Genomic DNA, 23,908 nt, shown 5'->3' with positions numbered 1-23,908 from the left:
ATCTTTATTCACATTCTTTTGCTAATCTGTATTGTATCATGTTGCAATTTCTAGAGAGCGATTGCAAAGACTCAAGCGCATTTTTAATATGGTTGTATAGCCCGTATAGACATCACGTTCAGAATACGTAATACGCCCTTTCGATATTCGCACGTTTCAATAGGTGATCATGGTGGTGGATTAAAGACTATTGACACACCCATCGGTTGATTTTTCGAAAATCTTCATGATCACGACAAACTTACCAAACAAGATTTTTTTAAATGTTTTACAATGTTTGATAATGGTGTAACCTATCGCTAAAATAGGATCGATAAAACTTTTCCCCATTGGAAAGAGGTTCCGCTGTCGTAAGTCCTACATGGTTTTTGAAAAAAATCGATAGAAAGACAATGCATTAGCCCTACATTTTGTATCTATTATTATGTGTTTTCAACTTCGCATTGATGTTGATGATGTTATTGCTGTTGCTGCTGTTGTTGTTGTTGTTGTCCTTTTTTGTATTGTTGTTCTTGTTCGTCTCTTTCTTATTCACTTCTTGGTTCTTTTTTTTTTCTTCGACTTCTCGTTCTTTCGAATGAGGAAGTAAAAGAATGAATCAATAATTATATCTATTTATTGCAGCAACATTTCGCTTGATTCACCTAGTATTGGTATTCGAGTTCAATAGAGCATAACATACACCAAGTAATGGACCATTTAATTCAATTCCAACTTATTATTTCCTTCCATCGCTTAGAATAATACATTTAAAGTCGTACTAGAAGAAGGGTAAATGGAAAAATGGGTAAGACTTCGACCAAGAACTTCCCGTTTTGATATCCTCCACTCTCTCTCTCTCTCTCTCTCTCTCTCTCTTCTTCTTCTTTTTCTTCTTCTTTCACTTCCCCTATTACAAAATACTCTCTTGCGGCAGGGTCCAGGGGGTGTTTCACAAAGATCCTAAGTTGAACTTATCTCTAAGTTGGACTTAATAATTACGGAAAGCCATTAGCATCCTTGGAAATATTTTGTAAAAGTTATTTCAAAAGGCATAAAAGTTGATTTAAATCATTTATATTTTATATTATCATTAGAGATCTCATGTTCTTGATGTGGAATTTATGAAAAGTCTAAAATACTTGAATTTTTGCTTTTGAATATATTTCATTATAAGGCTAAAAATGGCTCTCCATAATATTTAAGTCCAAATTAGAGTTAAGTTCGACTTAGAATCTTTATGAAACACCCCTAGGATAAAACATGATCAGTGTGAACTCACCCAGTGCGACTTCCTCGTTGTTGAGGACGGGTTCGAGCCCGTAGTTGCCCCAGCCATCGCTGCCGATCCAGATGAAGCGACGGTAGGCCCCCGCCTTGGCCGCTGCGGTGAAGATGTTTCGGGCAGTCTCGAGTTGGACGAAGAGAATGACCACGGTGGAATGGGCCGAGTTACTCTGCGTGTCCAGCAGGTCGCTGATTAGCTGTTTGGGAGGATTGGGGTAAAATATGATTAATAACAACAATAATAATAATAATACAGTGCTTTTACAGAGCATATCACTGTTGTAGCGTCTCTTTGCGCTTTGGAAGAAAGAGGGATAAATAGGTGCCGTAAATGCCCGACTGAAACTAAGTCAAAAATGCTGTTCAAACAAGTGTGTTTTAAGGATTATATCTGGGCAGTTTAATAAGCATAAACTACCCCCCCCCCACACAGACACACACACGCACGCACGCACACACACACACACACACAAACACGTTACTGACCACATCTCAGATTTACTACATAATGATCACTTTACAAAAGACCAAATACGAAGTGATACGAAACTTTTTTTTTTCTCGTTCAGAGTACCACAAGACCTGGTAGTGTATGGGACACAAATAACAAACTACTATGGAATTGGCTAATTGAAGAATAAGATTCATTAAACCCGTAAATACAAAATAAATGTATTTCAAGTTATGCATTAGTAGAGTTGTCGTAGTCGAGTGCTTTAAGCGCTTGACTTGAAAAGCAAAGTTCGGAGGTTCGATCCCTGGCAAGGCATTAATCGCCACTCTATACCCATGTGATCATATAGTACGAGAGCTCCCCAGAGAGTGGAGATGGTGCACATTGTGCGTGAATGAATCCGATGACTGGGGTAATAATATTTGTTTTAATACGATTCACCCCTATTTGATTTGATTCGTCTGTATGGAGGAATTCACTTTGTATACAATAAGCTGTTGCGATGTCAGGCGAGCATGTGACAAGCTTTAGACTTGTCGAGAAAAACAACTGGTCACGAAATATCCAAGAATAGTCTATTATATTCCGTTCATATAAACGAATTCAAACAATTTGTTAACATATATCACCATGATCATGCCAGCCGGAAAACTGCACTGCAATGGTTATCGAAATGTTATTTAAACAAAAACTCGTAACAATTACTATATCCAATCAAACATTTAATAAAAAAGTTGAAATTCCAAATAGAATACATTCCTTCCTGTAGAATTATTTTCCCCCTGTAAAAGTTGACTAAAAATCAATAACCGAAAAGACGCAAGATTATGTACAGATTATGTACAGATTATGTACACAAACTTTGACAATATTCAATATTTCCCAAAAAAATTTCTCAAACATGGCTTATTTTCCTGCAAAATGACACTGGTTCTTTTTTCTTCACTGAGAAAGTTTGAAAGCATTTTTTTTTTTTTAATCGAATATTCTTTCCTTTCGACAATGTCATCTTCGACGAAACTCAAGATGCTATATGACATTTCATGATAACAAATACTTAAAAACAATGTGTTTATCATGCTGTCAAAATAGAAGATTAGGATATTCAAATAGTACTTGAAATTACACGCAAATGACAAATTTGAAGGCGACAGAGTTTCTATCAACTTATATACATTTCGCTCCTGTTACTACTTGTCAATAGAGCGTTCTCCCCGAAAGTGTTACTCCAAATTGAAATACGATAACCAGGGAATTACGACAGAGTTTGCTATATTGAGCGATTTATTTTGATGACACTTGGGAAACATTAGGATCGTAAAGCACTTAAAAATATTGCGCTTTTTAATTCGCCGAGAGATTCATTTTTATCGTTACATCGACCCTATTGCTGGGTATAGGGTTTAAATTGGGAATTTATCCTTCGTGGTTCATTAGCGTATAAACTATCAGGCAACATGCTACTTTAATTTGTCAAGAGACCAATTCATACTTGGTCATTACATCGACCCCATATACTTGGACATTATTTTTAAAGTGAAAATTCATCATTCAGTGCTCGTTCACGCAGGATTTATCAGGCAATTATATTCCACTAGATTATTATAATGGGGAAAAACGTTTGGTGTGCAAGCGTATCAATTATACCATGGAGTTAGTAACTCCATGATTATACTGAGTGATTGATTACAAGGTTAAATGGATAATGTGTGAGGTCTCTCATCATTTATTCTAGCTAAAGAACAACGTCCCTATGACGCTGAACGTCCCAGGAGCGTTTAAACGTTCATAGAACGTCACTTCATTTTCATCTCACTCTTCCAGAGCTAAAAACCCAATTACATGTGCCTCGCTTTTTCCTATATATAATAGGAATTCCATGTTTTAAGATAATACACCTAAGGGCATGAATTTTCTTTTAATTGTTTGATGATTTCTCAACCTGACTGCTAAGAAAGCATGTATATTCTTGTAGGTAAGCAACCAGGGGACCGACGGCTTTAAGTCAGCTCCGACATAAGTCGTAATGAGGATTAAAGCCTTATACCAAGGGGCGAGCGCAAAGACTTGGTTGTGAACCGGCGGGACCCTCATTCACATTTAATACTTTCTTTGTTATGTCATTAAATTTGTTGTGTATCTTTTGTAATAACTATATTTGATGCTAATGCTTTATTGTGTTTATCTCTATTCCATCAATCCTATGTCTCGTAACTTATCATATTTATATATTTTTTTTAATTGCTCTGTATCTGCTGGATGAAAAGGAGTCTTAAGAATGTTTTGTATTAGAATGTTTATTTTTATCTGAATGACATTCTATCTGATTCATTGATACCATCATGCCAATGACTAGGTCATGAGAGTAGAATAGCCCACAACCTCTTAAATGCCTTTGATAGTTATAAGTAGCAGCTGCTCTGAACATTTTATGCAAAGGATCATCTTATTAAATTATCTTCGTGGTTTGGATACGTCACCGAACCATGGATCACAAGGTCTGCGGTTTGAGTCCCGCTGCGGCACTAATGTCCTTTGGAAAGACATTGATCTACATTTGCCACGCTCGACCCAGGTGATGTCAATGGGTACCCTGGCAGGAATTAATTATTTGAAGTGCGTATAAAAACCGATTGTGGGCATAATGCTGAAGGGGGTCCCATCATGCGTTTATTTCTCACCCCCCCCCCCTGTCCCTTTCCTCTTCTCTACCACCTACACCCCTTCCCCCCGTTTCCCCCTAATTATGCCACTGATTCGCATTGTTTTGAAATTAAGGTCTATCAGACACATTTTATTCACATTGCGTCGAAACGAGCTGAGCAGATGGGTGTTAGTATATTACACATCAGTGAGGGCATTAGTAAGAATTAACCACACGAGCTACCTAATTTGGAACAGTCTAACACGCCCGAGGCGATAGCCGAGGGCGTTTGGACTGTTTTGAAGGTACCAAGTGTGGGTAATTCTTACTAATGCCCGAAGAAAATGATGTGTATTATTTGTTTTATAAGATTATGTTTTATTTGTTTCATAAAATGATGTCTTCTAACATGATTTTTATAATGATCGGTCATTACCATTGGATAATGACCGGTCATTTCCCGAATTACGCGCGATTACGCGTTAGGCAAAATAAATGCATGGTCACGTGTACGCTTTCAACAAATCATTTGATTAGGATCCACGTCAACATCTTATAACAAATAATAATGTCAGCCATAAAACCGCTTGATTCATCTCCAGTATGAATAGGGCTTCAGTATAGATTTCACGACAGTCCAATATGATGAAGTGGCAATATCTTTTTGGTAGGTATTGTGACGGGTTCGTGTCGAATGTTAGCTGAATTATTGGACCATATGACTAGCCAGTGTAGAGTTGTAACGCCGCCACAACTTATGTCTATTCAATTCAATTCAATTGATTTTATTTTTTCATGCAAAACATAATTCAATGAAATTGCAATAATATTTGCAACTTAATAAAAGTATATTACTAAAAAAAGACAATAAAAAGGACAAATATAATAGTTATGGCACGAGATTAGAGCATGTAACTATCTAGTGTGGAGTTGTGACGCTGAAATCAAATCTGACAATGCTAAAGCTATGCCGTATTAAGATGAAGAAATTGACAGAATTATTAGACCATATGCAGTTTGAATTTGTAGCGCTGAATCACCTTAGACAATGCAAAAACTAGGCCGTATTTACATGAAGAAAAATAAATTTTGGCTTGAACATGGTTTCTGCTCATTTGTTTTGCCCTAAAAGAGAAGGGCAAAAGAAAAAACAATTTGGAAACAGGATTAGGGGGAAATGGAATTCTCTTTTGAGAAAACACCAAAGGATCAGGGTGTTGATGAAGTAGGAATAAAATTCATAACATTCCATGCGGTTTTTTTAAAACATAAACGCGCAGTGTTTATCACTTGATATAGAGTATTCTAAACCGCTCATCCAAAAGAAAAACAAGGGGGAAATGCCAACTAGATATCCTACCTACTTCAATTCTAACACTAAAGGAAAACTTGTACTCGGAATTAAATTTCACTGACAATTATCACTTGGGCATTCGGCACTGCATGTTGAGCAGAAATCTTTAGAGTCTGAAGATTATATGTATTATTTATTTGATTATTCACCTTCTTTTCTTTTTTTTACCAGAGTGGCTTTATCAGTGATTGCAACACAGTTTTACAAAAATAATAATAATACTAATAATATGCATATCGATAGCGCCGTCTATCTAGAAACTCTATTCCGAGGCGCATTAATTATCGGCCCTGTAAATCAACCCCAAAACAACGTGAACAGCATGATACAAGATACGAACAAAGGACGGTAAAACAAAAAGTAAACAAATGTTGACTGAATAATCCAACCCTTACCTCATCGTAGGTTTCAGTCGATGCCGGTATCGTCCGAGCAACCGCCAGGCAGATATCGTTATCGGCAGCACGTGACCGGAACTCGGTCTGCGCACTCTTTCCATACGTGTCGTCTGAGTTGATAAAAGACACATACTTCCATCTGTACAGGAGAAGAATATCAACCATCGCTTTTACCTGGTGGAGAAAAAGAGAGATAATAAAATAAAAAGAAGATGAACAGCTTACCGACATTTTAAACCTTCAAATCGTACCAACTTAAAGCTCATCAGTACTAGTGTTAAGGAGGGATTAGACCAGCCTGCAAGTTCACTGGACAGGTGGTTATCTCATAAAATCAGCTTTCAAATAACACAAGAAAGGGAGGATCATGGGGGGGGGGGGGGGACCACTGGTCACCAATTGGCTATGTTTTGTATAGAGGGCGCAAGTAGCTACGAGTAGTGCAGTGGGCATAAAGGTTAAATTGAATATTAGTTTGAAATTAATGGGTTATTCTGAGGTCCAGGATTCTCTGACGGGAGGGGAGGGGGCAACAATTTTCAACAACTTCTGACAAGCAAGCGACTAAGCAATGAAAGCAAGCAAGCAAAGAGAATCAATTGATAGTCGAGTGGGGACAAAAATGGACGGGGCGTGCCCCTAGATCCGCCATAAGTTGGAAACTCGAATTTAAACTTGGATTTGAAAGAAATGCATAACAATTATTTGCTAAGAAACTGTGTTTTAACCATGCTCTGAGAGAGAGAATAGGCTGCATGAACAGTAAATTTACCCCCAACCAACATTTTAAACATTTAGGTTAAATTCCTGTAATCCTATAATCCGACCATAATCCGATGATCATCGTATAATATAAAACGTACATTAATAAGCTGTATCTTTGTTCATTTATTCAGTTTTCCTTTTAATATATAAGCGGATGAAGTATACATTCAAGTATGCCGTACTAAGGTAGCTCATAATCCTCCGAGGATGGGGAAAATGAAATAAATTCCAAGGAGTTAGAGAAGAGGGAGGCGAGGGAGATGGTTTTGAAGTAGATTGTGTGTTTCAATAAAGGAAAAACACTTGTATGTAACTCAGAATTATAAAGAGTATCCAGTTTTATTCTCCAAACAAAGAGAAGCAATACCTGTCCTAGTTTTAAGGATAAAATAACTGTGTGGTGCGGTAATAATTTCATATTATGTAATTGTGCTATAATTCATTCGTATACATTGTTAAATTATGTTGTATGTTCGTTTATCAAATGATAAAAAGCTTTGATAAAATTATGTTCAGTTTGTATAAACTAGGACTATAGAAAATGATATGCTTCTATGTCATGTACGGAAAAGAATTGGAGTTTTTAGACATAATTGCGATGAATACACCAGAGAAATGTACTGTCTAGCAATAAAACCTAAGTTGCCCGTAAATGTTTGTTTTTTGTTTTTTTTGTAAAATGAATTTATTGATAAATATATGTTTTTGAACAAATTAAACAATCATACACAATCAATTAAAATAACATCGTAGCATCTTAACATAGTTCAAATAAAACATGTTTCGTTTTCTTGAATAACAGTGTTTTAAAAAATGCATAGCTTTTTTGTTTTATAGTTCCGTTTGATCTTTAATCGGTTGTGGATTAGTCTTTTGAAAATACAAAGAATAAGAATTCATGAAACATGAGTTTGCGATTTTCTGCTTGCATAAAGTGTTAAATAAACTGTGTATTTTGCATATATCATTAAAAAAAATAAACGTTTAAATATTTTGTTTTTCAAGTTATAACCTTCAATTAAAACGAACTTGTCAAAAGAAAAATTAACATTGTAAAGTTTTCGAATTATGTCTCCAAAAAATAACCAAAACAATCTTGTGTGCTTGCATTTTACAAATAAATGGAGATTGTCGTGTAACTGATCATCATATAAACAAAGGGATTGTTACACAGTTTCCATTTGAATAAAGTATACCTATTTGGTAATAAGTTGTGTAATAAATTGAATTCTGATATTTTGTTTTCTTTCATAGCTTGTAAATTAAATGACCATATGACTTTCCAGTCAATTTGTTCTGTACTATTCAACATTTCTTCCCATTTCTCTTCGATTGGAGGTCTAACAATTGAATGAAAAGACAACGTAGAGTAAAAAAAACTTCGTCTTTCGTTTAGTGTTAACATTCATTAAAATATTTTTCATGACACCTTCATTTTCTTCTCGTGTCGCATCATATACATGTACCTGTCTTAACATATTCTGTTTTCAAACTTTGGGAATTGCATTTACTATGATATAATATTCTTGAAACAAAGAAGCATGTTTTTTCTCAAATCTTTCTTCAATTTCTCTCAAAGACATAAATCTAGAGTTTTTTACGACATCATTAATTTTCAAAAGGCCTACATCGAACCATTTGTTAATAAATAATACATTTTTGTTATGATGTCTTACATTTGAGTTAAACCATATTTTTTCACTTCTAACATTAGTACATTGTAAATCAATTGGCGTCTTAAATTCTAATATCTCTTTAAAGTCAAACCAAGTATATACCATATTCTTGTAATATTGGGGCATTTTTATATTCTTTAAACAAAACTTCATATCATCTTTTGTACATTTACTATTTAACTATTGTAAATTGCCCACTTTTTTTAAAAGAAACCATCAATTATCTTTTTCCATTTTGAGTTTTCGTGGGAGAAGTAGTGCAATATCCACTTTAATATAAAACTTTGTAACAGAGCCATTCAAATCACCCATTTTTAATCCTCCATACTCATAACTCATACAAACCGCTTTTCTTTTTATTTTGTGTTTTTTTTCCATTCCACAAAAATGTATACAGTAAAGAATCAATGAGTTTCATTACATTTTCCGGCATGGAAATCATTTGAGCATTGTATATAATTTTAGAAACAAGAAATGAATTGATTATAGTTATTTTAACAGAAAAAGTTAAGCGCCTCGCTTTCCATAGACGTACTATATTTTCAATCTTTGATATTTTGGGTTTCCAATTAAGATTTATTAGGTTTTGTTCATTTTTCCCAAAATGAACCCCTAATATTTTAACATCAGAATAGGTCCATGGAATATCATAAATGTTTTCACCAATGTTGTAATCGAACGATTTTTCTAGTCGTTCATATTTCAGATTTCGAGGTCACAGACACTTCGTTGCCCGTACAAATGAAAGCAATGTTCAAGGGCTTCTTTCAAAATATATGTAATGCAACACGGTTTACCCTCGTCGCGAAATTCTTTTTTTTTTCTTCCAAATTCACATCGGAAGTATATCACTTTAAATACAGTGAACTAATACGAGGGATAGGTACATGAGTTGGGTCGTAAAAAAACACATAATACATGTTTCAGGCGTTATTAATTGTGGAAAGCATTTTACTTAAGGCTGTTAAAAACCTGCTAGTTCTAGTTATATGAAACATGCCTCGGCGACAATTGCTTTGCGGTCAATTTCCTACACTAACTGAACTCCTAAGTTCAACCCTGGACCCAGCGCTAACCTAACCCTAGTCCACATTTGTATATATTTGTTTATTCTTCAATCAACTCCTCCCCCCCCCCCTTTCCTTACACCCACACAGCGCGGTGTCTCCACTGATCGTGCGATTCCCCCCCCCCCCAAAAAAAAATATATATATATATATATACATTCGTGAAAGCACTGTCTCCGTTGTAGCGTTGAGAGTAGGGACGTTTAGATTTGCACGTCGACATAGTGGACTGCTACGTGTCACGACGTCCTTTTAAGGCACTGTGAGATTATTAAGGCACTCCTAGTGCCTTAAAAGGACGTCACTGGTGCAAATCTAAAAGTCCCGAATGTGTTATTTTCTCAGCTGATTGGGCGCGCGTCACGGAAACAGTCCAGGCAATGGACTAACCCAACCCTAGACTTAACCATCAACCTAACCATAACATTGCGACCCTTGTCCTTAACATACATCTTTTAAATAAAGTTTAAACTCACCTTGCAGCTGAGAATCTAACTAATTAGACTGACTAGATTTTTAACTAAGCCGTCGTAACCCCATATGTAGCCTTATAGCCTTGCCTCTTGAAAAACATTTTTTTAAAGGTCAAAAAGCTAGAAGCCATGTTTGTAATTCCCACTTTCTGGAGGTTATAAATCCAATCTAATACTTCGACCGGTGGATGGTGTATCATCCAATCTTCTAATGATAGCAACCTCCAAGATATTCCCTTTTTTATGGTTGCCCCAAAGCAAAAATAAATGTAACGTCATCAACATCTTGGAAGCCATAACAAGTCATTAACCTAAAAGTTAAATAGGGGTATTTGCATGCTATAGGAAAGCATAATTTCTATTCAAAGTTATTGGATGCCTTTTTAACGATGTTTAATTTGCGTTCCCCCCCCCCCTGTAATCACTTAAACTGACGAATGGCTCGTTCGGAGCTGAAAATGCCGAAGGGGGCTTGCATAATGCAGACAATACGAAGGTAAACCTTTTTTTTAAATATAGTATACGAATGTCAGTCTGATGAACGCGCTAGTCAATGGCCGTGGCTTTTGTAATAGCAAAAGTCATAAACTGATGTGCGTTTCGACGATTTTTAAATTTTAAAAATTTTGATCTCACCTATAATTTATCTACTTCTTTATTTGGTTATCTTCTTATTTGTAGGTTTATTTTTTTATCTGTTTGTCCATTTCACGCTTGTGGGATGGAACATTATGAACGGGACGAATGTTGTTTTACATACAAATTTGTCTTCAAAATCTCAAATGATCTGGTACAAATTACCCGACACTTTGTAAAAACCCTACGGCAAATGTACAAACGGTCGCATTTTCTTCCGTTTTTGTTTCACGAAAGGCCGTGTAACGCGACAACCCGACCGGACGCGATGACCCGATGATCCGAAGAAAGTCAAGGCAAGGGAGGGTGGGGGGAGGGGGTGTTAAGGATCCTTTGGGGAGGGGGTTAATTTCCCATCAATGCATTTTTAAATGTATGTTAAATACAAGCCATTCACAACTCGTGAGGGTGAAAGAAAGATTTCCTCTATCCAGACGTGGAAAATCAATCATTTCACCTACCTTCAAAACATTGTCCATGGGAGAGGGATGCAAGGTTCCCCCTCAAATATTAGATAAAAGAATTTAAATAAAATTAATTAAAATAAAATCATCGAAAAAATTCTTAAAGAGCATTCAAAAGCACTTTCAATACAGGAGCTGGAAAGGGAGCAAACCGCGAATACCCCCTGGATCTGTCACCGAATACGAGGTAATAACGTCGCCAGAAGAATATGGCGACGGTAAGATATCTCTTTAAAGATATATCATGTTCTCTTTGTTGCTCAGGTGCCTCGTACTCAATCAATTTTAATTGATTTCTTTGCTCCTTCCCCAAACTTACTGTAGATCGGTTGGCGCCCCTGCATTCCATTACGGTGAATGTGAAACATTTCCCCCGCCCCACCACTCTATCAATCCTTCTGAACATTACCCGATAATTCTTTACATCGAAATCGCAGCATTCTTCAAAAGGGTCACTAACCCCCTGCACCCCCCCCCCCCCCCCCTCCGCCCCCGAGGTCAACAGACTAATTCCCAAGTTCGAAACATAACCATGTTTCTTCTAGCATATTGTTCCTTGATTTGAGTTCGATTTCAGAGATTCCCCGGAGGTATCCATCGCGGTGGAAATGAGGAAGATTGGGGCAATACGGAAATGTTGTTCGAAGTATTAATATGAGTGGTTGATCGCAAAGTGGTTCATGGTATCTTCAGGGCGAAAATGTTTTATGAGATTGTATCCTCGAGAGAGTATGTTCTTTTTCGTAATTTGATACATCAAGAAAACTGTGCCCCTGTACTTACCGGATGAGAGTGAAATCATTTAATTACATGAAAAGGATACTTTTATTCCTATAATTTTGTCAATGCTTTGTCAATTCAGGTCTAAATTAAGTAATGTTTTGAATATAAATCGATTTCTTGAATTGAATGTGATGCTTAAAATAGTCAGTGTTTAATCCCGAGTTTTAATAAACTCCAATTTAAATTCTATATTTTTTTTTGTTTCATGTCTTAAACCCTGCATTTCTATTAAAAGGGGTTAATGGTGTAATATGCCCCGTATTCTTTATTTCCATTCGTATTAATAATGCAGAAATATATCAAGACGAAAGATTTTTAAACTATACAGTACAAACAAACCACGGAAAGATAAGAACAGAATTATTCTGCCCCTTTCCTGCATTTTATGAATTTTTGTATTCGTATTATATTAAGGCCCTACATGTAATAGTTTATAGTTGATATTTCCGGGTGCTTAAAGTAGCTCCATTTAAAAGCAATTTCGAGCTTTATTTGTAAAACCGTAACAAATTATCGTCGCATTTCGATCATTTGTTTAAATAAAAAAAACACAAAGGTTATTCTTCATGAGTGTTTTTCTTTCTTCTCCAGAAGCGCATATTTTATTGAGATTATCTAACAGTGCCTCTATTTTTAACGAAATTATGGACGATTGTGTCATTCATTTAAAGATCGAAACGTATTATTAATTTTTAAAAATTCTCTATTTTACCATATCAAAAACGATAATTAACTGGGATAACGCTATTAGGCATGATTAAACAAGACATGCTAAATTTATTGGTTGGGTGAAACGTGGTATGCATTCAAAGAAAATAATGATGTACCGGTATAATTCATTTTGTGTTTAGAAGTAAGTCTTACATTGCTGTTTAAAAAGCGCGATGATTTTATGTAAAAGTTCGATAATGAAGCATACAGAGAAATGAAACTTATTGTAGTATAAGAAATTCACATGGGAATGTCGACAAATTATTTTGTAGACGAAAAAATAACGCGCATTATTGACATTCGTGATATTACAGAAACAGATACATTTGCTCTTGTTCCCCGCGGCCACTTGGTGAGAGGGTCTTAGATTACTGCCGCAGTTATGCTCCTATACGCATCGATAATAGAGATTTCTTAATATCAAACTACATCGATCTGGTACAACGCTTTGTCGATGTCTTCATTTCTCTAAACCCAACCAAAAATTGATTCTAGGAAGAAAAGGAGATCGCTTAAACATTGTTGAGCGTCCTGATTCGACCTCATTCCTTCTGATTTATAGTTCTCTCTTGTTATGATTCTTTTCTTAAGTTATACAAATACACAGCGTGCACTGTCCAGGTCGTGTCTATTTGCAGTCTCAGGCGCTTATCAATAATTTTCAAACTGCCGTTGCTCTTCATATTGCTTTGTAAATACACACCTCAAAGTTTCGAACCTTCTCATGAGAGAGTGATAGAAAGATAGCAAAAAATAGATGGACAGATAGATTGACAGCGAAAAGAGAGAGATAGAGTGAGTGAGAGAGAGAGAGATTAAGAGAATTCCACATTGCCGTGTACATTTTCATGCAATTAAAAGCGTAATGGAATATAGTTAAAGATGTTTATGAGGTTATTGCAAATAATGGTGACTACGTCGCCTTTCATTATACATAATTGTGAGCGAAAGGCAAAATTTTAAGCCTCTGTAACGCCAATCACAAAAACACAATTTTAATAAAAATGTTAAGAGAAATTATTTTTCATGGACCAATGACGTCACTAAGTTCTCATACAGCACAAACGACAGATCCATCAACCTCCTAATTTTCACGCGCTCAAGAGAGCCAATTCTCGTGTGTTTGCATTCATGCGCCGCGCTGTTTAATTCGAGCATTGTCGAAATGTGAAGGTGCAAAATACTAGCAGATGATATGGCCAATTTATGACCATTCATCAACCTATTTCTTGATATAGTTGCAAGCTCTTTGAATGATAAATTTACCGTTTATTGCCAGGATTAATATACAAGTCGTTCGAAAAGTCATGCGTAACTTTACGAACAGTTTTATGAAACACCCCCAGGATTTATGTGCCCGTTGCACAAACAGGGAGCGTTATTTCGGTCGACCTCATCAAACCAGAAGCCGTAATTCATGGTATTGTTTGCACAGTCCATAATAGGCCCCGCGCATATTACACGATCCTACTGCGATCCGATTTTGGAAGAATTAGCTACAAAATTCGATATAAACATCCTTAGTGATCGAGGATCTGAATTGTAGCGATATGACTAATCAAATTAAAATTTCAAGTGATTTTAAACTCTCCCCGAGGAGAAAAAGCTAAATCGGCTCAGAATCGTGGTGACGTCATACCAGATGTACGGTTGTCTACGATCTAAAGCCGATTCGGCTTTTATTCTGACTAGAAGGATTTTAAAATGCACTAAAATTACGGCTGTCAGTGTTCTAATCATTATTCAGAAGCTAAATCAGAAAGTAACATCTGTTTTACACTAATAAAATAATACTAATTCTTATACGATTGCGATTTTTCGAAAATTGAATCGCAAGACGATCGTGCGGTGGGGTTTAAGCAGTGACTGACGTAGAGTAGAGTAGACCAGGGACGTGATAGAGAAGGACTGGAATCAAGCCGCTCTCCTTTGACCCCATGCTCCAAGCCGCCGAAAAGTTATGCGCTAATCTGCAACTGTTGACCAGGTGGTGAGATAAAAGAGTGCATGAAATTTCAGGATTTAGAATTCCTACATCAGAAAATGGTATCACAGCAACTGTTCGCTGTCCCTTCCAATGATTTATCATCCATTGTTGAATGTGTACAAGTAAAACAAGCGAACACAAACTTGTGTAATTTTATCCTTTTTTAAACTTGAAAAATACAAAAAACACGCGAAAACACGCATTAGCAAACTTAATGTTATTGAAGATTGTAAATCATGGATCAAATAACGGGACATTAAAGCATGCACAAATTAGCGCATCATCCTAAAATATTGAATTTTTGACAGGATGTAATTTTTCTTTTACCAACTCTGGCACACAAATTAAAGGAAGGACGAAGTTCTAAATTTGAAGATTTGTTTGATGTACTATTCCCAATAAAATCCCCATATAAAGTTTTTGATTTACACTGAAATTTTGCTGGTAATTTAATATTTTGTAATAAATGTAAAACTGGTGCCTGGCTTCCGAAAGTCCCCGCAGTGGAAGCGCGGTTCGGAGCATGGAACTTCAAAGCCAAGTGGAATGTTACACATCCCATTGTTACGCTTTAGAACTCAAGAATGCGTTTGAATAAATTACAAGAGTTTCGCCTCCTTTTCTTTCACCTCCCTGAGTAGACGTAGAGCCGTATCGTACAGAGAAGTGAACGCAAAATTAACATTACAAAGATTGCTTTGAGTTAGTTGCATGTTATGTGGGCAAAAAAACTTGGTGGGCTTAATTAGCAAACTGAGGTAACACAAAAGAAAAGTGACTTCTCGACCGGTCGCGTGCAACTGGCATAAGAAAAAGGAACTTCATATTTGTATGGCTGTTCTACATATTACGATCTAACCACATTCTTCAGTCATCATTATGTCATTCATAAATGTGTGAGAGAGAGAGAGAGAGAGAGAGAGAGAGAAGAGGGAGGCGGGGTATATAATTAGAAATATCTAAAGAGGTTTCGCCCAGTGTATGAATCTCGTCGCAAGACTCGCGATGTTTGTATTGCGCTGACACGGCGGGCATTTGAAGTAAACACAAGCAGACGACATTTTGGCGGGAATATTTGTCGAGTTGCTGCGACATTATATTTAGTGAGCTCAGGCTTTGCTAACATTTCTGCCATTGGGTTTCGGTGCAGTCTGCAAAAATCAAACAACATTAAATGACTTATTTGATCGATCCTTCTATGGAAATATACGTTGTCCACTGGAGCGACATCTAATAAAGTTGCTCATTTGATTGTAGGCTCACTTGTATATAGATTTAAATTAGATGTTATTCATAACTGCATCAACATAGTAATCATTAAAAATGGAACAGTGCTAACAAAATCTCTGGCAGCCCCGTCCGCTCAGTTCTCTCAATTGAAAATAAATTCATTGATTACTGATCTAGAATCCAATAAACACTGAATTGCAAAACAGAGTTGTGTGGGATTTCTCAATTGATAGCTGCATAGATATTAAATAGTGTGAATAAATTAAATGAGCTATGATCAAGTCAAATCACGGAGATGTTACCTTTCTTGAAAGTTTAAAATATGGTGTGGGCTATGTTTAAAGATTAAGAAAGACAGCGAGAGTTGGGAAGTTAGAGAACTGATTGAAAGACATGTTTAAAGAAGCACACACAAGGGGATACGTCATCGGACTATGGATCACATAGTTCGCGGTTCGAGTCCCTCCGCGACACAGTCGTCCATTGGCAAGAAAGTTATGTCCCATGGTACATCTACCATTCAGCCCATATTCGGTAACCAGTAGGACGCGATTGTTAATGTGGTTGGATCGACACGTGTCCGCTTGTAAAATGGCACCTGATCGGAATACTCCAAAGGAAGCGGAGCGTGTGCACGTTTTTGTGTGGATTAGCCATTGAATCTAATGACAGGGATAATTGCATAGCACCTATAGCACCGTAATGTGCTATACAAAACTATCTAGAATACGAATAATTCAAAAGAAGTAAAATAAAGAGGAAGAAGAAGTAGAAGAGGGAGGAGAAGGAGGAAGAGGGGATGATGAAGAAGAAGACGGGGACTAATATTTGCAGGAAAAGATGGAATACGGGATACAGGGACACAGAGATTGTTGGTCTATAATCATTCTCACCTGGAATCGATCTGGCGGTACGGTCCTGAGGAAATACGGGTATCGGTCATCATTGCTGAGTTCATCACTCGTCGAGAGATAGCTGACTTGAGGAATAGCGTACAAACCAAACAAAATGGCGGCCTGCAGGCTGGACGCGCTGCGCTGTGCTCCAACCACCCCCGCAATCATCGGCAGAGGCCCATCGGTTGTATTGCTAAGGCACTGTGACGTCAGACGTTGAGCTGGAATCATCTTGAGCGATTGTTTGAGGGCTATGGCGTTGAAGGAGCAGGTATCGTAGATCTCGTATCCAAGAGTGATGTTGGGAAGGAGCGTTTTATTGTCGTTGATCTGTCGCACCATGTAGACCATGGCTTCAACGCGTTTGAGCGCATCCAAACCCCGTAGCTCCCCGCAATCCTGCACGCTCTCCTCGTAGAAGTGCACCGGGAAGAGCCCGCCTAGGTTGATGTCGCCCCAATGTTTGTAGGTGATGTCGACTTCGGCGAACGACGGCACGATGACCAGGAAGACGAGGATAGAGAACATTGTGGAGCAGACTAGGACGATAAGCTTCATGGTGACCGACCGCGATGTACTTCATCCGCACAATGGATAAGTGACTGAAAAGAATGACAAGAAAGTCAATTTGAAAAACATTGTTACGATCCACAGTCATTACACGATCAAACCATAATGTTAGCAAACTAACAGATGCCGTCATTAATAAAGGATTCGGGGATCGCATACATACATTATACATATGACGTATGAAATATGCCTCGTCACTTATCCGTTCATAAGGCGCATTAATCAAAATCACGACAAATACGAAAGTCAGAGTTTTCAGCCCTCACAATTCATCCCCATTCTATGAGCAGCAGCAGAAGCAGCAGGAGCAGAAGAAGAACTAATAAACTTTTCTCAACATTTGCCCAAATCCCACGACACATCTAAAGGCTGACACGCGTAAACCATCATAATACTTGACGCAATACAACATCCATCACAAATCCGAGGCGAAGTGTCAACGAGATAGATTTTCCCAATCTGATTCCAGCTGCAGTCTCGGGCTCAGTCACCTCTCTTTTCGTTGACGGAAATATATATCACCTCAAAAAATGAATTACAAGCCAAAGGGTATACGGGTATTTCGCCAAAGGTCATTACTATTTTTTTTTACAATTATCATTAAGAAAATAGATCGATCGTAAAAATAACCAGTGCTGGTATTGTTAGCACTATAAGCGCCGCCAGTGACAAAAGTCGCAGTACATCAAATTCTATATTTCATATATGTTTTATCACTTGATCATTACACCTGCAGAGCCAAACGGATTCTTGATTCAATAGGCAGCCCCCTCCCTTCAATAATCTAAATCGGGAGGTTACGTAGTACATGGTGTAAGCCTACGCAGAAATCAAGATAAAGGGGCAGACTGTATGCAAAACAGGAAGGGGGAGGGTAATGCATGTATGAACATTGCAGTTGATTCCGGATTTCCAGCACACACAAAAAACCCAGAAAATTTCGCGACGTGAAAGTTTTGCGAATTACAAAAGTTTGTACCAGCTTTAATTCATTCGTTTCGTGGCATTATGCCTTCAAGTTCAACTGTTGGCAACATTTAACGAAAACATCCGGAATCCGATATTTCTCGGAAACAGGACGTGCCGTGCCCTTCAATCTCAACTGCACTTTTTAACTTGTAAACGTTCAGTATCAAATTACCCACAGCTCATCGATATTATTCTCCGTATTAATAGTTTTAAGTTGCATGTAAATAAATCAAATAGTGAGACTGAGCATGGTATTATCATCGTTCTCCAATCCTTCTTCCCTAATCATCATCAGCCTGATGTACCTTTCCCGACAATATTTTTTCAATAAAATTATCTGCTGTTACAGTTGATGTTTGTAATTTAAAATCTTGTGTTTATATTTCCTCATTAATGATTTAAATACTCATTCACTTCCTAATTTTTTTTTAACCAAGATAACCTCGTCATGATCAGGAGTTAATAATTGTTGTTTACTAGTTGCCCCTTCTTTCCATCTCTCTATCACTCTCTCTTTCTCTATCACTCTCTCTCTCTCGATCACTTCGCTGGTCTGGTTGTTTCATCACGGTGAATGTATGCATTTACATCAAGTTCACTGCATTTACGTGTCAACATGACCAGAACGAGTTTTTTCTTCTTCTTCTTCTGTGAGTGATGTAACCATAGTCACCCTCAAATCAAATCCCGATAAGATTTTTTTTCTGGACAAAACAAAAGACAGTGATATGTCAACTTGTATATGCCAAAGTGTACTGTCCATAACGTAGCCAAAGGATGTGGCTGAATGCAGTCAAATACAAATGCAGAAGGAATTGCTTCGACAGGGCTGAAATTCGTACCTTATAAATCTATAACGCCACAGGTTCAACGAACCTCTATATGACAACGTTTTTCTGCAGACCATCTCTCAGTGAAAAACTAAGTGTTCAACGTCCACGAACAACATATCTTCTAATCAAATCCAAACCCGGTCTAACACAGGCGAAGCTTGCTCAGTCAACAATTTTAACAAATAAATTTAAACTTAGGCTTAGATCTAATGAGATTTCTCTTATGAGATTTAATTTAACTTTTAGCTTTTAAAGTAAAGTACAGGCAGAGAGTTTCTTTGTAACGTATTTTCTACCTTTTCCAGCTCCCCCTGTCTTGGGGCTGTTGCATACGAGACGTTATTTCGACTTCGCCGTTACCTTCCCTAATACATGTGCATTATTAGATTTGAAGTACATTTAACTTGCTAAATAAAATACATGCATGGAATATATTTTTCGCTAAATGCCCCCCCCCCCCCCTCCTACCAATCCGATCTGTCTCTTTCTTGGGGCCGTTGCACATTTTTGATCGGGAATGCAAGTCTTAAACTAGTCTTTTAGATTTGTTAATGCATCTCCAGACGTATTTGGTCATTACTGAATGTCTGAATAAATACAAATACAAAGCGTTCAATCGGTGCAGGAACGATTTTATACGAATTTCACATTATGATGCTTCAACCAAAACATATTTTTTTTGTTCAATATATGTTTTTTTTTTAATCAGGAAAGTGATATATGTATTCATGATCGGCGTTTCATTTGATAAGGGGCAGAGTTAGGATTCTTAAAATAGGAAAATGGGAGCAACAAAAAGGGGGCACGAGTACGAGTTCATGATTAGAGGGCTGGTACATATTCTTTTGGTGTACTTCGGGTATGCTAAATTCAGGTTGAGTTTTAAAATAAACATACCCCACCCTCCCCCTAAATACGCCACAGCTTTAGATTAGTCAATTTAATCACCCTATGCATACAACATTCAAATTCAATTTTCACTACTTTCGCGACGGTTCATTACAGAATAATGTGCGTCAAGGTTGGAATGGGTACTTTGCCACAACATAATACGGATAGTGACATTAATAATTATCAAATTCCCTGATGGAATTTGTTGTGTGTTATAATATAATTTCATTCTTTTCTATCCTTAACATTCTAAAAAGTATTTCTAAGGGAATCATCCTCGTCATAACGATTTGAGTGTAATTATGTTACGTTATTTTTGTACTTGCCATGGGGAAAATTGAACTTCGAAGTTCGAATACACACGCAAATGCGCATCTCTAGAAAATTTGAGGAGCGCAAAAAACAGGTAAAAGAAAGAAAAGAAATTTACATTTCACTGTAGCCAACGGGGGAAAGGGCTATGGAATTAGTCGGTTCACATGTTTCCTTGTCCTTCATGCGGCTCCGCTTGCTTGCTTGATTTCCGATTCGCTAAAAGTTAAAGAAAGTCACCCATGAAACCAGGGCGAGCAATCTATAAAGTACATCAAGCATCAGCGAGGATTTTCTCCCTCAGTCGAAACCCTGTTCAGCCCGTTCCCCCACCTAGGCAGTATATGAAATAGCATGTGAAGATGTTTTCAAATTATTCGCCCACCCCCCCCCCCCCCACACGCACGTATAAATAAGCAAACACACACTTTGCGATTATTTATTTTCTTCCGTTTTTGTTTTCATTGTTTTTATTTGCCTTTTTGTTGTTGTTTGTTCTGATGTTTTATATCAATATGTTTTGTTTGTGTGTTACTGGTTTTTGGTTGGTGTTGTTGTTGTTGGTTTGGGGGAGGGCTGTAAAATGAAATGACTTAAATTTTGCAAAATTCCGAGTCTAGCACTTGTACCCTCTCCAATCCGACAGCTCTTAAAATCCCTGACACTGCATCTCTATCATCTCTCTCTCACTCTCTCTCTCTCTCTCTTTTCCTGTCCGTTTCATTCAGGGAATGAAAATGCAGACAGCAGAGACAAATGGATCTTTCCTTTCATGCATGCACGGATCGGTGAAATAACTATCAATTTTCAAACATAGCTAGCCAACCAATCGTCACGTACCCACCTGAAATGCAAATGCGAGAAAAAAAGCGCGGAGTTAACTTTCATAAATCTTCTCTGTATGAGTAACTTAGGAGGCTGAAGCCCAACAACAATAACCCCTTTGTATAATGTGTGTGTGCGCGTGTGCGTGCGCACGTGGGAGCAGATACGTGTATTGTGTGTGGGAGAATGCGCGAATAGTGCACTTTCTTCTTTGGCAGACAATATTTCAAGAGGAAGGGCAATGGCATTACGGATGTAATTGCATTACCATCCATGAATGAAAATGGCCGAATGCGATCGCACTATGGAAGAAGAAAGTATGGTATTTTTTCATTCTTACAGCCCAACATTAACTGCTAACGGAACTATACAGGAAATGATACCGGCTTCTAGCACAGTGCTTATATCCACAGTGCTTGGTGGACAAAGTGCAAATTACCCCGACGCTCAGAATGTACAGAAATCAGAAACCTACTGGAGATCAAAATATGAAATGAATCAAAGATGATTTTGATTTTATATATGAATTACCCTTTAGAATTATTCCTGATACAAGGACTAGATTTTTCCAATATAAGATAAATACACGATACTTAATACTGGTAAATGCAAAGCTGATAAAATGAAAGTAATAGACAATGAAATGTGTTTTGCAAACAAGAGCCAGAAACGATTTAACACCTGTTTGTAGTATGTTTATATACACGAGATTATTTGAACGAATTTTTAAGATGGTGGCACACTAGATTTAATAAAGAAATTTTCAATTGAAAGGCAAAGAGATATTACTTGGGATACAAGACAAACAGCATGCTGTATTGAATCATTGTATTATTATTGCAATGAAAAGATAATATTTAGGTAGATCTCTCGAGATATTCTCTTCTTTTAATTTATTTCTTATTGAATTAAATAAATCATACAGAAAAATATAATTGTTATAAGGATAGATCCATGCATAGATTTCACAAAAATTGGAATGTGCTAGAATTAGGATGATATTGTAACCTGTTATGTTGTCTGTCTTTTTTCCTTGTTTTTATAATCTCGGATTGTACTCAAACTATATTTAACATCATTTTGTATTATGATAATGATATATTTGAAATACACGTGGTTCATTTTAATTTGTATTATGTATGAGATGTTTTGACCGAATAAAAAAAAAGTATAAAGAAACAAAAAATAAAACAGATATCACCCTTACATTTTCATCAAGTTCTAGCCTCGCTGAGCATCTATGTTGTATTATACCGATATTATCTTAAACCACATCCCGTACAATTAAAAAGTAGTGATCAAATTTACTAGCCCCACCTCTTTTATGCGTGGGTGGGGATGTGGAAGCGAAGATATTTATGAAGAAGGATATGATATGGTAAACCTTGTCCTTTTAAAACCCCGAATCCCACATTCATTTCCGAAACAATATGGTATTGAGAAAAGATCCTGTCTGTGGCCCTGTAAGGGGGGAATGGGGAAAAATTGTGTTATTTCTTGCGGTTGTCATGTGCATATATGTAACTGAATAATTAACAGAGAGAGAGAGAGAGAGAGAGATACAGAGAGAGACATAGAGAGAGAGATGAAGTGAAAGTAACTATATCTGCCAGAATTAAAGCACGAACAAGCTTCGGTTTCCTTGACCCAACTTAGGCTTTTTGAAACAGACAATTCCCTCATATCGATTTACAAATGAAGGTATTATATCAAAACGCGAAAATTCAAAGGAATCGAGTTCAAAAGGAAAAAAACAGGTGGAATTCTGATTCCAGTAATCATAAGTGATAAGGTACCGTAGTCGCTGTTATACATTAAAAGAAGGGCGAATCCACCTTATATCTTTAAAACTTCCATAAGTGTGGTTGCGTTCTACGTTTGCTCGCTTCCCTTCATAATCTAAATCCTTCAGGCATCTCCAAAATAATATTTTTCGAGTGCGAATATTTGAAAACTTGCTCCTTCGTATCTCCCGATAAGTGCCATCTTCAGTAACTATTGCTTTGTTAAGGAATTCCGAGAGAAAGATCGCGAATTCTACTAACACCTTGACGTGCTCAATAATGCTTCCAAGCAAAGATGTGTCATTCCTCGTGCGTTAGTATCTATTCATTTATGTATGCATACATGTTCACAATTTCACAATTCATTGTAATTTACATCATATGAAAAAGAATATAATATAACAAAAGATTTTCAATTTTACAATCCATTTGAATTGACTTCACGTGAAGAAGAATATAACAATGTTTTATCAAAGACAAGTTGCAACTAATAAACAGTTTAAAGAATGAACACACAAAGGTGATGAAACGTAAGCAAATAGACCTAGAATCGTTACAACAACTTTAAAATATATAAAATATGATAAGTAAAATTCCTAAAGGTTTGTAGTGAACTATTAACACTACATGTATTTACAAAGAAAAAGGAAAAAAAGAGAGAAGAAGAAAAGAAAAACAGAAGTATATTGTTTAGTCTAGTAAAAAGAAAATATGTTCTATATATACTGATAGATTATTTTATATCTTACATCTGTGAAATCATAATATATTTGAGTGCTCTTTCAAAGGAGTTTGGTGATTTTATATTTCGAATATTGTTAGGTAAAGAACTCCATACATCTGGACCCCTATTTTTCACTAACTGATCCTATAAAGGAAATTTTTGCATATACCAGTTATGTAACCATTGTTTATTTTGT

The 23,908-nt window shown here is 36.8% G+C and overlaps 1 protein-coding gene across 1 annotated transcript; it reads right to left on the bottom strand.

Moving 5' to 3' along the window:
* Window positions 1-1,217: 1,217 nt before the first annotated feature.
* On the bottom strand, window positions 1,218-18,041 carry LOC581478 (metabotropic glutamate receptor 7). The gene is made up of 3 exons (XM_030994295.1): window positions 16,802-18,041; window positions 6,114-6,290; window positions 1,218-1,463 (listed from the first exon to the last, which is right to left on the bottom strand). The coding sequence occupies exons 1-3, from the start codon at window positions 17,360-17,362 to the stop codon at window positions 1,218-1,220; spliced, it is 984 nt and encodes a 327-aa protein (XP_030850155.1). The 5' UTR covers window positions 17,363-18,041.
* Window positions 18,042-23,908: the final 5,867 nt, after the last annotated feature.

The sequence above is a fragment of the Strongylocentrotus purpuratus genome, unplaced genomic scaffold (assembly GCF_000002235.5).
Source record: "Strongylocentrotus purpuratus isolate Spur 01 unplaced genomic scaffold, Spur_5.0 spur5_scaffold_21, whole genome shotgun sequence".
Lineage (NCBI taxonomy): Eukaryota > Metazoa > Echinodermata > Echinoidea > Camarodonta > Strongylocentrotidae > Strongylocentrotus > Strongylocentrotus purpuratus.
Note: the sequence above shows the minus strand (reverse complement) of the source record. Positions and strands in the feature narration are given on the sequence as shown.

What these genes read in the sequence shown, in the direction of transcription:
- LOC581478 (XM_030994295.1), bottom strand. Translation starts at nt 17,362, where the DNA reads ATGAAGCTTATCGTCCTAGTCTGCTCCACAATGTTCTCTATCCTCGTC. An exon ending in TACCGCCAGATCGATTCCAG is followed by an intron (nt 6,291 to 16,801) that starts GTGAGAATGATT and finishes TTTCTCCACCAG; the next exon opens with GTAAAAGCGATGGTTGATAT. An exon ending in CGACTGAAACCTACGATGAG is followed by an intron (nt 1,464 to 6,113) that starts GTAAGGGTTGGA and finishes CCTCCCAAACAG; the next exon opens with CTAATCAGCGACCTGCTGGA.